Here is a 15,159-nt window from a genome sequence, read left to right as displayed (position 1 = left end):
GTGTGTGTGTGTGTGTGTGTGTGTGTGTGTGTGTGTGTGTGTGTCTGTGTGTGTGTGTGTCTGTGTGTGTGTGTGTGTGTGTGTGTGTGTGTGTGTGTGTGTGTGTGTGTGTGTGTGTGTGTGTGTGTGTGTGTGTGTGTGTGTGTGTGTGTGTGTGTGTGTGTGTAAGCAGCTCTTTATTTTGGTTCTAACAATGAGGGAGACGGTTTTTATTGCAGAGAGCTTCTAGGAGGAACGATTGACATGTTATAGCCAGCCAGAGAGAGAGATGAGAGGAAAGGCTTTTAACTAGTGCGCTCTCTAGAAACACAGCTTCACCCCCCCATCTGTGGCTGGCCATAAAAGGGAGGTATGAGAGGAGGAGCACTCGAATGGGTTATAATGTATGCTTGTTGTCTGACTATTGCTATTGGAAAGCAGCCCACACACAACTGCCATGATGCTATGCATTTGCACTAGAAAACATTACCTGAAAGGGTTTGATTGGTGAATGGTGTGTGTGTCATTGTTTTGCTGTATTTTCTCATAATGAGAGTTTAGGAGGGGTAAGTCAGTCAGAACAATACTTAACTCAACCAGGGTCTCATTTTGGTTCAATGTGTATGAATGCAAAACCATATACAGATTCCGTATCTTAATTTGAGCCAGTTTCACAGAGCAGGAAAATAATCCTGCAGCAACATCCTGCAGCAAATGATAATTTTTATGTAGATTATAATTAATAGATTGTTTTATAGGGGTTGATAAATGTTACATCAGGGCAAATCAAGTCTGAAATTTGAAAGTGGAAATTACAAACGTAAGAAGCATTTTTAAACCTTGAATACACTACAAGTTTGAATTTCTTGCTGTGCAGGGATACTCCTGCAACAACAAGATGATCAAATTAAGATACGGCATCTGTATCTAATGGTTAAAATACCTGCTATTTTACCCAGTTTGGTGAAGCTCTAGAAGGAACAGTCATTAATATACCCATCCTGCCCTTACACACACACACACACACACACACACACACACACACACACACACACACACACACACACACACACACACACACACACACACACACATTTTCATAAACTACCTTTAGAAGACATAATAAAACAATGTTATAAAAGAACAAATGAAGATGCACTGCCGTGGTGTTGATCTGAGAAACCCTGTTTTATTATAAAAAATAAAGCATTTTCAAACCTATACGGGGTGTATACTCACTCACCATCACCCATCTGTCTTTATCCATCCATCCATCCATCCAAGTCACACATCCATCCGTCCATCACTACGCCGACCACCCGCATCCATCCTCCTATTTCACCACAGTCCACGTAGGAGTTGTTCTTAACCACAGATCTAGGATCAGATTAGCCTACACCAGAGGAGGCTGGTGGGAGGAGATATAGGAGGACGGGCTCATTGGAATGGATGGAATGAAATATATGGAACAGTATCAAACATATGGAAACCACATGTTTGACTCCGTTCCAATATTCCAGCAATTACAATGAACCCGTCCTTCCTATAGCTCATCCCAATAGCCTCCTCTGGCCTGCACCCACTCCTAACACTAACCATTAGCCGGATGAACTAAACATTTGAACCTAGAGCAGTAGTTAGAAGCAACTTCTACATACTTCTAGTTCTCTGCCACATCTTCTACCACCTAAACACACCTGAAAATCGCGGCCAATCAGAGAGCTCAACAGGTGTACCTGCTGGTGGCCCCGCCCCCGTCTCCACAATGTCTCTCAACCAAACACGCAACAAGTGGGCGGGACTTGGACATGCCACAGGTGTGGTCCAATGAGGAGCAGAGCAGAGAGCATTGGAGACAATCAGCATGGATCACACTTGTTAAATAACTGCTACAATTCAGTAAAATGGGGTTTCAGTTCTGTGTGTGTGTGCAACCTAGCGGAAAACATAGTTGTGTCTGAAATGGCATCCTATTCCCTATATAGTGCACTACTTTTGGCCAGTGCACTATATAGAGAAAAGTATATTTTGAACACAGTCAAAAAGTAATGTCACCCAACTGACTACCTCTCCAGATGTGCAAATTGCAAGTTTCTCTTAAGTAGAACTCCAAAAACAGAAACACTGGACATTTTACATTGGATATATCATATTAAGTTATATGATATTTCTATACACATATCCAAACACACGTACACACACACACACACCAACAAACACACACTGCACAGAGCACTGAGACTAACTATCATCTTCGTCTGCTACTCAAATCTCTTGGCTTCTCTATATCATCAAGTGGAAATATCTATGCCACAAAAGTATTTGTATACATACTAAACGTATATCAACAAGTATGAAATACATACAATCCTCTCCTTTAGGAGAGTGCCTGTCTGTGTGGGTACTGTATTCCGTGTGTGTGTCCGTGTGAGTGTGTGTGCTCTTGTGAGTGTGTGTGCACTAACACATACCTGCATTCATGCACACTTGCATACATACATTATGTATATGACGCCCTTCAGATATTCTGTGGCCAGAGCGTCTATAAATGTCTCTCAATCTCGTCCACAACATACCTGGACATTCCCACAGTTATTCCCATTCTTTACCATTCTTCTTCTGGATTTCATTGACCTTTGATATCCTTGACAAGGCAGTTACGTGTCGAAAAGTAAATTTTTTGACCACACGCATATTTTGAAAAGCATGTTTTGATTTGAGTAAAGTGCCTCAACAAAAAGCACTCTCTGATATTATACCTTCTTCTATATTCCTCTTCTCTCTTTCCCTCCCTCTCCTAACTGGCACTCACTCCATCACATGTCACATTCATCCCTTTCAAAGGTAATGTGACCCCAAGACACCAAGACACCATCATGACCCCCTTCATCGTTCAAAAGTGCTGCTGCCACAGAGTTCTACTTCTTCCTTAAGTCAAAATAACAAAAACATACAGTACTGTGTTAATGAAGAGATCAATAATAATAATAATAATAATAGTTGTGTTATCATCAGTTGGTGAGTGTGACAGGTGTGCAAATGAAAGTGCTTCAACACAACATCCTGTCCCTCTCCTCTCTAAAGACTCAACACTGACTTTCTGACAGAGTCCCAAATGGCAACCTATTCCCTACATAGTGCACTACTTTTGACCCGGGCTCATAGAGATAGGGCCTTGGTCAAAAGTAGTGCACTATATTGAAATAGGGTGCCATTTGTAACAAAACCTCTTTCTTTCTGCCTCTCTCTCCATAAGAATACAAATAAAAAGGTTGCACCAAGTAAAAGGATGGAGTATAATCATCTTCCTATTTTCATAGTTCATTTCAACCCAGTGTGATTGCAAATGTATGCATTGTTAGGGTATAAAGGAATAACATAGACATTTAACTTAACCACCTTGGTTGAAACTATACGTACATACATGTGACCCCTGATCTCAAAGTTCTAGACAATCATCAAATATATCATTATCAACTCACTGGGCAAGATAGGATGAAAGGTCAAAATTGACAAGAAAAACTAAATTAAAAAGTTAAAATAAATTTTTTTCAAAAACAAAAATAATAACATAAAGACATCAGTGTCAGCAAAACATAACAAAGGAAGGAAGAGTTTCCTCTTTCTAGAGGCACACTGGCGCCGCTCGATGACCTCACCTGGCTGGACTGGCGCCGCTCGATGACCTCACCTGGCTGGACTGGCCTGCCGGATGACATCACCTAGCTAAGTGGTCTAGATGGATGAGTGTCGAGGCTTCCGGTGACCCCTTGTTTAGGATTAGATGTGTAGTCATGAGGGTTTAAAATGGCTACAGACGCTTTTTGAACTGTCTTATCTAAAGACGTCTTGAGTCACTTGGGATAAATGACATCATATCAACTCAGTCTGCCACCATGGCAACTGGGTGGCGTCGAGAGTGATTAAGTCCAGACTTCCTGAACACTCTCGTCAGTAGTGCCTGTATCAGGAAGTGACATCACAAAGGAAGTGACATCACTCACGGGTCTACATTACACCCGTTTAGTCATGCCCCTAGCCGCTATTGGAAAGCTAATGTTTTAAGCTACATGTTTTATTCATTTTATGTATTTGTCCACCTGCAGCCATCACATGACCAGAGAGGTATCACGCAGTGCTCTTGTGTGCCACAAAACCACCAATAAAACATCTACAAAACTTCACAAAACCCCTCGCCCAGAGATTTGTGGGAAAAAAAACAAAACAATTGCACCGGTTGCTTGTTTACGTAATACCGAACGCATCTATTACAATGTTATTACCAACTTAACTTAATGTAAGGTGATAACATGTAAGTACTGGGTAAAATTTTGCCTACAGTACAGAAATCCGGGAAGAAAATAAAAACAAGGAAAAAATTAAAATTAAAATTTTATGTGGGCTTTCTTTCTTTCTTTTTTTTTTTTGAATCTCCATCCAATCCCATATTTGAATTAACAGTCTTGTTTTAATCTCCTGCCTTCACTACTTGCCTATATTTGACCTGCCTTCGATGCTGATCTTTACCTCCTGAGTGATAAAGGAAGGTTTGGGCAGAGTCAACGGGGGCTCCTTCTCGCTCCTCTCCACCTTACGGCCCTCCGGGGCCGACCATCTCCTCTTGCGGCTCACCGGCTTGGCGGCACCACCACTGGATTCTGAATCTCTAGGCTGGCCTCTTTTCGAGTTGGCCTCTCCCCCGGCGCCGAACCTCAGTTCCCCATTCTCTGAGGCGATCTGAACACCTCCACCTGCTCCAACCACCACTCTCCCACATCCACTCCTGGAGCCCCTCTGGCCCACCCCGTTCTCTTGCTCCCCGTGTCTGGCTGACCTGGAGGATTTGAGGGGGCCGTGGATGGAGCCCATATTGCAGCTGGTAGTGATCTCAATAGCCTGGTTCTGGGTCTGCTGCGTCTTCTTCAGGGAGCCGTTCCTCAAGTTCTTCAGGGTGAGGGAGATGCAGACGTCCCCCACTGAGAGCTTGGTGCAGGGTAGTTCTAACAGCTGAGTGGTCCGGTCCGGGCAGCACGATGACCAGCCCTGACCGAATACGAAGAAGGGATACTCCAGCAGCACCTCCACACTCACCTGAAGGAGAGAGAGAACAGACAGGAGAAAAACAAGTTAAACATCATATACATGAACTCAGAGAAGAAACTACCTCAAAAGAAAAAATCTGAAAAGCACAAAAGACGAGAAGAGAGAAAAGAGATAAGAATGAAAGTCTTTGATACAGTAATGCTCTGAGGCTGACCATGTTTCAGAGACAGAGAATGGGGGGAGATAGACAGAAGCTGGTTTGAGGGGTTGGCTGAACCGGAGAACAGACATGAAAAAGATGATGAGATTTTAACAGACCCCTGAGAGAGAGAGAGAGAGAGAGAGAGCGAGAGCGAGAGAGAGAGAGAGAGAGAGAGAGGGAGAAAGAGAAACGGGGGGGAGCGAAAAAGAAATTGAGAGAGAAAGAAAGAATAAAAGAACAAAAAGATAGAGAGAGAGAGAGAGAGAGAGAGAGAGAGAGAGAGAGAGAGAGAGAGAGAGAGAGAGAGAGAGAGAGAGAGAGAGAGAGAGAGAGATAATGGGCGAGAGAAACTGGAATACCAGAACATTTGAAAAAACAGATCCATGACAATCCCACATGTGGTCATATATACAGCTAGCTGAGTAGCTCACATTCTAGTCCTTCATCTTTAAACTCCTTTGAACCTCCTACACATGTCATGATTCATCATCATCTTCACACACTGAGAAGGTGTGTGGGAAAAGTCTTATGTGGTTTGAGCAAGCTTTGTTGTTGCGTGTAACATGGATATATGGATGGAAATAGGTGTCCTATGTAATAGACAGTAGAGAGAGGAGATGGTTTTAGAAGTGTTCTGAGAACTGTGAGAAGTTTTCCCAGCAGAGGCTATGAAGCATGTAGGATCCTCATAGGTGGCAAACAAGAGGGAAACTGACTATAGAACACCATAATAGTCTATGGAGTAAATGTGATGTAAATACTATGATTGCCAAGTGTTCTTGATGTAACATTTCATGTCATTCTAAGCATGGACATTAAGGACCCTGTCTGTCCCTTACCTGTGATTATCAATGTTATCAATGTTACTATTGTTGAGCATGCTTAGTGTTTGGACAATGTTTTGCCTTCATAAGTACGTGTTCTCCTACCTGAGCGCGATGCTCGCCCACGGAGAACTGTACGATGGCGAAGTTGGAGGTGTGGCTGCCGTCGATGCGTTCCACGGTGGACGAGTCTATCTTCAGCTCGCTGCTGATCTCAGCGCTCTGGATGAAGTCCTCACTCTTCAGGTCCTCCACGCGCTTCAGCTCCCCGTCCGCCAGCTGGATGATAGAGCCCTTGATGAAGTAGGAAGGCAGCGACGGGGCCGAGGAGGGGGCTGAGGAGGGGGCCGTGGGAGCTGGGACCACGGGGAGGTGTAGCTGGGCCTGGACCACAGTACCTCCAACCCCGGCAGGGTGGGAGAGAGGGGGATAGGGTGCCGGGACCTCGAATAGATGCTCATCTTTAGGGTTGGGGTTAGGGTTGGTAGTGTTGGTGACGTAAGTGTGGGGTAGCGTGGTGGGGAAGGACTGTGGTTGGGTTGTAGTGGCTATGTGGGCAGCATGGCCAGCCTCCAGGCTGGTGACCCCGGCCCCACTGACGGGGATGATGATAGGTTGAGACCCTGGGGCCCCTGGGATGAGCAGGTGCTGGGGCAGACTGGTGTGGTACCGCTGCCCTCCTGCACTCCCAGCCAGGTAGCCGATGATGGGCTGCCCGCCGGGGCCAGCCTGGTAGAAGTTGGTGTTGGTGGAGAGTTGGCCCAGGGAGAGGGGCGAAGCATCGCTGGCGCTGTGTGTGGTCTGGATGACTGTGTGGGTGTGAGGGGACAGGGAGCTGACGGCCGCCTTCAGACTCTCCACACTGAGCGGAGGGGGGAAGGTGAACATGGAGGAGGTGGAGGAGGAGGAGGAGGGGGTGCAGGACACAGGTTTACCCAGGAGGAGGCTGCCTTTCTCTGTGTGCGAGGCGGCGGATGGCGGTAGTTTGTCGGGGCTGTGGTTGTCTGGTCCTCCGCGGCTGTTGGGCACTAGCATTAGAGAGGTCCTTAGCCCTGATGCATCATGGGAGGTGTAGGCCTCATAGTGATGCTGTGCGCTCTGCTGCTGGTGGAGTTGGTGGTACTGAGAGGAAGAGGAGGAAGAAGAGGAGGGGGTTCCTTTGCTTTCCTTTCTCTCATAGCGGCCCCTCTGATCTCCATTGTGCAACTCCCTGGGCCGGCCCTCCTCTCTCTTAGTCAGGGGCCCCTCAGGGCCGGGGCCTGTGTACTGGACCAGCACCTGGGAGCCCCCGCTGAGGGCCAGTGTGTGGTGGGGATGGGAGTGCAGGTGGAGGGGCAGGTGGTGTGTCCCACCGTGGGGCGAGGGAGCAGTCTGGGGGGCCACGCTCAGAGAGGAACCAGAGATCTGGGACTGGGAGGTGATGGTGGTGTTGGGGTAGGGGTCAGGGTCAGGGTGGGAGCGTTGGGATGTGGAGGTGGGTGGAGGGGGAGAGAGGAGCTGGGAGGAGATGTAGCCAGCGTAGGGGCCTGTGTAAGGGGAACTGATGAACTGGAGGTTGGGGGGCAGCTGGGTGTACTGGATCGTCCCCCCTGGTTGGGACAAAGCAGAGGTGTACATGGCAGGGAGGGATGTGGTCACCACTCTGGACTGATGTGATGAAGAGGAGGAGGAGGAGATGGAACAGATAGAGGAAGGGACCAGGAAGTCTGTGTGCGTGGTGATGGTGGAGCATAGCGGTTTGTACTGTGGCCCGTCAGACTCAATGGGAGTGCTGATACGCTGCCCACCTCTACTGCCATCGAGGCCACCTCCGCCACTGTCTCTATCGTGCCCGCTGTTGTGCCCGCTGGCTACGCTGGCCAGCCATGCCAGGTTCTCTCCGCGCTGGCTCTCACTGGCAGGCGCCATCACCAGGGGCCTCTCGTCCACAGTGCTGGCTGGGAAATCTCTCTTCTTGGGGGGCAGACACTCGTTGCTGCGCTCCTGGTTGGACTTCATACTGTTATCTTTTCTCTCTCAACTTCCTGTGACATACACTAGCCTTGGCTTGTCTCTCTCACACTGTCACTTTAGAATTCTCTTTCTGTTCCTATCTCGGTCTTTCCCTCATTCACTCTCTATTTCACTCCTGTCTTTGGCTGTCTCCCTCACTCTCTCTCTGTCTCTTGGCTTTTCCTCGTTGACAGAATAGGCCCTCCTGCTGGTTGTATGGGTGGCTGGGGTCAGAGGACTGGAAGGTTGGAGGGGGTAAGTTAGAGGGAGTAGGGGGTAAGTTAGAGGGGGTAGGGTGGAGGGAGTAGAGAGGGACGGAGGGGGTCTGTCCTGTCCTGTAGCTCAGCGTCTGTCGGGCGCCTGGCTCTGGCTCAGCGAGAAGCAGAGAGGGGCACACCTGCTGTTGCCGTGGGAGCAGCGAGAGTCACACCTGCCGTTTCCGTGGAGAGAGGAAGAGAGCCGTCCGTCAACTTCATGCGGAATCATTTCCCTCTGAGAGCTAGCCTCCTGGATGGCAGCGGGAACCTGGGGAAAAAGAAGAACACACATTAGGCTCTCCAACACACACACACACACATTAGAAACTGAACACACACACACACATACAAATCAAATCAAATTGTATTTGTCACATGCGCCGAATACAACAGGTATAGATAGACCTTACTTACAAGCCCTTAACCAACAATGCATTTCAAGAAATAGAGTTAAGAAAATATTTACTAAATAAACTAAAGTAAACATTTTTTTTTAAAGTAACACAATAAAATAACAATAAAGAGGCTATATACAGGGGGTACTGGTAACGAGTCAATGTGCAGGGGTACAGGTTAGTTGAGGTAATTTATACATGTAGGTAGGGGTAAAGTGACTATGCATAGATAATAAACAGCGAGAAGCAGCAGTTTAGAAACAAAAGGGGTGGGGGGTGGGGGGTGTCAATATAAATAGTCTGGGTGGCCATTTGATTAATTGTTCAGCAGTGTTATGGCTTGGGGGTAGAAGCTGTTAAGGAGCCTCTTGGACCTAGACTTGGTGGTGGTCTGGTCCTCCGCGGCTGTTGGGCACTAGCATTAGAGAGGTCCGTAGCCCTGATGTATCATGGGAGGTGTAGGCCTCATAGTGATGCTGCACGCTCTGTTGCTGGTGGGGTTAGTGGTACTGAGAGGAAGAGTACTGTAAGATATTACAGTTTTTAATGTCCCATTGGTAGGATAGTCTTGAATGGAGCTCATCCAGTTTATTCTCCAGTGATTGTACGTTGGCCAACATAACGGATGGTAGAGGCGGGTTACACACTCACCGACAAATTCTCACAAGGCACCCCAATCTCCTCTCCCTGTCTGTCTTTTCTTCACACGAATGACAGGGATTTGGACCTGGTCTCAGAGAAACAGTATATCCTTTGTGTTGGACTCATTAAATAAATGTTTTTCGTCCAGTTCAAGGTGAGAAATCGCTGTTCTGATATCCAGAAGCTCTTCTCGGTCATAATAGACAGCAGCAGAAACATTATGTACAAAATAAGTCACAAACAGTACAAAAAAACACACAAAATTGCAAAGTTGGTTAGGAGCCCAAAAACAGCAGCCATTATTCTCTCATCCCCTCCGGCGCCATACACAAACACAATAGAATGGACATCCACACTGGAAGAGAATACAAACAACACTGGAAGAGAATATTAACAACACTGGAAGAGAATACTGAGCACACTGGAAGAGGATACTAACCATACTGGAAGAGAACACTAACAACACTGGAAGACAAAACTAACCACACTGGAAGATAATAATAACCACACTGGAAAAGAATACTAACCACACTGGAAAAGAATACTAACCACACCAGAGAGGAATACTAACCACACTGGAAGATAATACTAACCACACTGGAAGAGAATACTAACCACACTGGAAAAGAATATTAACCCAAATAACCACACTGGAAGAGAATACTAACCACACTGGAAGAGAATATTAACGACACTGGAAGAGAATACTAACCACACTGGAAGAGAATACTAACCACACGGAAAGAGAATATTAACAACACTGGAAGAGATTACTAACAACACTGGAAAAGAATACGAACCACACTGGAAGAGAATACAAATGATACTGGAAGAAAATACTAACCACACTGGAAGAGAATACTAACCACACTGGAAGAGAATACTAACCACACTGGAAAAGAATACTAAACACACTGGAAGACAATACTGACCACAATGGAAGAGAAAATTAACCACACTGGAAGAGAATACTAACCACACTGGAAGACAATACTGACCACAACGGAAGAGAAAATTAACCACACTGGAAGAGAATACTAACGACATTGGAAGAGAATACTAACCACAATGGAAGAGTACTAACAATACTGGAAGAGAATTTTAACCACATTGGAACAGAATACTAACCACACTGGAAGAGAATACTTACGACACTGAAAGAAAAAACTAACCACACTGGATGAGAATACTAACCACACTGGAAGACAACACTAACCACACTGGAAGAGCATAATAACCACAATGGATGAGAATACTAACCACACCGGAAGAGAATACAAAAAACACAAGAAGACAATACTAACAGCACTGGAAGATGATACTAACGACACTGGAAGAGAAAACTGACCACACTGAAAGAGAATATTAACCACACTGGAAAAGAATAATAACCACACCGGAAGAGGAAACGAACCACACTGGAAGAGAATACTAGCAACATTGTAAGAGAATACTAACCACACTCGAAGAATATGCTAACGACACTGGGAAAAAAACTAACCACACTGGAAGAGAACACTAACCACACTGGAAGAAAATACCAACCACACAAAAAGAGAATAATAACCACAATGGAAGAGAATACTAACCCCAACAACCACACTGGAAGAGAATACTAACCACCCTGGAAGAGAATACTGACCACACTGGAAGAGGATATTAACCACAATGGAAGAGAATACTAACCACACTGGAAGAGAATACAAACCACACTGGAACAGCATACTAATGATACTGGATGAAAATACTAATCACAATAACCACACTGGAAGAGAATACTAACGACACTGCAAGAGAATACTACCACAGTGGAAAAAGAAAACTAATCACACTGGCAGAGAATACTAACCACACTGGAACAGAATACAAACCACACTGGAAGAGAATACTAACAACACTGGAACAGAATACAAACCACACCGAAACAGAATACTAATGATACTGGAAGAAAATACTAACCACACTGGAAAATAATATTAACCACATGGAAGAGAATTCTAATCACACCGGAAAAGAATACTAGCCACACCAGAAGAGAATACTAACCACACTGAAAGAGAATACTGACCACACTGGAACGGAATACTAACCACACTGAAAGATAATACTGACCACACTCGAAGATAATATTAACAAAATTGGAAGAGAATATTAACACCACTGGAAAGGAATATTAACATCACTGGAAGAGAATACAAACCACACTGGAAGTGAACACTAACCACACTGGAAGAGAATACAAACCACACCGGAAGGCAATACTAACCACACCGGAAGAGAATACTAACCACAATGGAAGAGAATACTAACCACACTGGAAGAGAATACCAACCACACTGGAAAAGAATACTAACCACACCGGAAGACAATACAAACCATACCGGAAGAGAATACTAACCACAATGGAAGAGAATACTAACCACACTGGAAGAGAATACTAACCACAAAGGAAGAGAATACTAACCACACTGGAAGAAAAAACTAACCACACTGGAAGAGAACACTAACCACACTGGAAGACAATACTAAACACACTGGAAGAGAATAATAACCACAACGGAAGAGAAAACTAACCACACTGGAAGAGAATACTAACCCCAATAACCACACTGGAAGAGAATACTGACCACACCAGATGAGAATAATAACCACACTGGAAGAGAATAATAACCACACTGGAAAACAATACTAAACACACTGGAAGGGAATAATAACCACAACGGAAGAGAAAACTAACCACACTGGAAGAGAATACTAACCCCAATAACCACACTGGAAGAGAATACTGACCACACCAGATGAGAATACTAACCACACTGGAAGAGAATAATAACCACAATGGAAGAGAAAACTAACCCAAATAACCACACTGGAAGTGAATACTGACCATACTGGAAGAGAATCCTAACCACACTGGAAGTGAATATTAACATCACTGGAAGAGGATACAAACCACACTGGAAGTGAAAATTAACCACACTGGAAGAGAATACAAACCACACTGGAAGAGAATACTAACCCCAATAACCACACTGGAAGAGAATACTAACCACACCGGAAGAGAATACTAACCCCAATAACCACACTGGAAGAGAATACTGACCACACTGGAAGAGAATACTAACCCCAATAACCACACTGGAAGAGAATACTGACCACACTGGAAGAGAATACTAACCACACTGGAAGAGAATACTGACCACACTGTAAGAGCATACTAACCACAGTGGAAGAGAAAACTAACGACACTGGAAAGGAATACTAACCACACTGGAAGATAATACTGACCACACTGGAAGAGAATACTAACCACACTGGAAGAGAATACTGACCACACTGTAAGAGGATACTAACCACACTGGAAGAGAAAACAAACCACACTGGAAGAGAATACAAACAGCACTGTAAGAGAATACTAACCACACTGGAAGAGAAAACGAATGATACTGGAAGAAAAACTAACCACACTGGAAGAGAACAATAACCACACTAGAAGAGAACACTAACCCCAATAACCACACCGGAAGAGAATACTAACCACACTGGAAGAGAATACTGACCAAAATGGAAGAGGATACTAACCACATTGGAAGAGAATACTAACCACACTAGAAGAGAACACTAACCCCAATAACCACACCGGAAGAGAATACTAACCACACTGGAAGAGGATTCTAACCACATTGGAAGTGAATACTAACCACACAGGAAGAGAAAACTAATGACACTGGAAAAGAATAATAACCACAATGGATGAGAATACTAACCACCCTGGAAGAGAATAATAACGACACTGGAAGAGAATACTAACCACAATGGAAGAAAATACTAACCAAATTGGAAGAGAGTACTAACAACACTGTAAGAGAATATTAACAACACTGGAAGAGAATACAAACCACACTGGAAGAGAATGCTAACAACACTGTAATAGAATATTAACCACACTGGAAGAGAATACTAACCACACTGGAAAAAAAACGAACCACACTGGAAGAGAACACTAACCACACTGGAAGAGAACACTAACCACACCGGAAGAGAATACTAACCCCAATAACCAATCTGGAAGAGAATACTCACCACACTGGAAGAGAATACTGACCACACTGGAAGAGGATAATATCCACACTCAAAGAGAATACTGACCACACCGCAAAAGAATACTGACCACACCGGAAGAGAATACTAACCACACTGGAAGAGAATACTAGCGACACTGGAAGAGAATACTAACCACACTGGAAAAGAATACTGACCACACTGGAAGAGGATACTAACCACATTGGAAGAGAATACTAACCACACTGGAAGAGAACACTAGCGACACTGGAAGAAAATACTAACCACACTGGAAGAGAACACTAGCGACACTGGAAGAGAACAATAACAACACTGGAAGAGAATACTAACCGCACTGGGAAAAAAACTAACCACAATGGAAGAAAATACCAACCACACTAGAACAGAACAATAACCACAATGGAAGAGAATACTAACCCCACTGGAAAAAAATACTAACCACAATGGAAGAAAATTCTAACCACATTGAAAGAGAATACTAACCACAATGGAACGGATACTAACCACACTGAAAGAGAATACTGACCACACTGGAAAGGAATACTAACCACACTGGAAGAGAATATGAACCACACTGGAAAAAAATACTAACCACACTGGAAGACAATACTAACCACACTGGAAGACAATACTAACCACACTGGAAGACAATACTAACCATCCTGGAAGAGAATACTAACCACACTGACAGAGAATACTAACCACACTGGAAGAAAATACTAACCACACTGGGAGAGAATACTAACCACACTGGAAGACAATACTAACCACACTGGAAGAGAATACTAACCACACTGGAAGAGCATACTAACCACAATGGAAGAGAATACTAACCACACTGGAAGAGAATACTAACCACACTGGAAGAGAATACTAACCACACTGGAAGAGAATACTAACCACACTGGAAGAGAATACTAACCACACTGGAAGAGAATACTAACCACACTGGAAGAGAATACTAACCACACTGGAAGAGAATACTAACCACAATGGAAGAGAATACTAACCACACTGGAAGAGAATACTAACCACAATGGAAGAGAATACTAACCACACTGGAAGAGAATACTAACCACAATGGAAGAGAATACTAACCACAATGGAAGAGAATACTAACCACACTGGAAGAGAATACTAACCACAATGGAAAAGAATACTAACCACACTGGAAGAGAATACTAACCACAATGGAAGAGAATACTAACCACACTGGAAGAGAATACTAACCACAATGGAAGAGAATACTAACCACAATGGAAGAGAATACTAACCACACTGGAAGAGAATACTAACCACAATGGAAGAGAATACTAACCACACTGGAAGAGAATACTAACCACAATGGAAGAGAATACTAACCACACTGGAAGAGAATACTAACCACAATGGAAGAGAATACTAACCACAATGGAAGAGAATACTAACCACACTGGAAGAGAATACTAACCATACAACTCCTTCACACATTACAACTAGAAAAGAGATTATTGGGGTTAAATGGCACGCCATCCTAGGAAGGTGAGAGGTGTGTGTGTGAGCATCGATTTTTGCAATCTGTGAGCGCTGTGCGTGCTGCGACAGTGAGAGGACCTCCCGCTGAGGGAGAGGGAACACTCAGTGTGAAGCTCATTAATAATGTACAGGCAGCTCCACACAAAATATGCATGTGGGTGAGTGTGTGCACACACATGCAGCAACCACCAAAGCTGCGAATGTGTGTCTGTGTGTGTGGAAGGTAT

At 44.5% G+C, this 15,159-nt stretch overlaps 1 protein-coding gene across 3 annotated transcripts in view; it reads right to left on the bottom strand.

Annotated features, from left to right (window-relative positions):
- Positions 1-1,146: 1,146 nt before the first annotated feature.
- atxn1a (ataxin 1a) overlaps positions 1,147-15,159 on the bottom strand; it is a 64,532-nt gene continuing 50,519 nt past the window's right edge. For all 3 annotated transcript variants that reach the window (XM_038966171.1, XM_038966172.1, XM_038966173.1), the window contains exons 2-3: positions 6,154-8,565; positions 1,147-5,070 (exon numbers count right to left, since the gene is read on the bottom strand). In XM_038966171.1, the coding sequence (XP_038822099.1) occupies positions 4,465-5,070; positions 6,154-8,046 (2,499 nt within the window). In that variant the 5' untranslated portion in view covers positions 8,047-8,565 and the 3' untranslated portion in view covers positions 1,147-4,464. The remainder of the gene's footprint in view (positions 5,071-6,153; positions 8,566-15,159) is intronic.

This window comes from Salvelinus namaycush, chromosome 27 (assembly GCF_016432855.1).
Source record: "Salvelinus namaycush isolate Seneca chromosome 27, SaNama_1.0, whole genome shotgun sequence".
Classification (NCBI taxonomy): Eukaryota; Metazoa; Chordata; class Actinopteri; order Salmoniformes; family Salmonidae; genus Salvelinus; species Salvelinus namaycush.
This window is presented reverse-complemented; position numbering and strand designations above follow the sequence as displayed.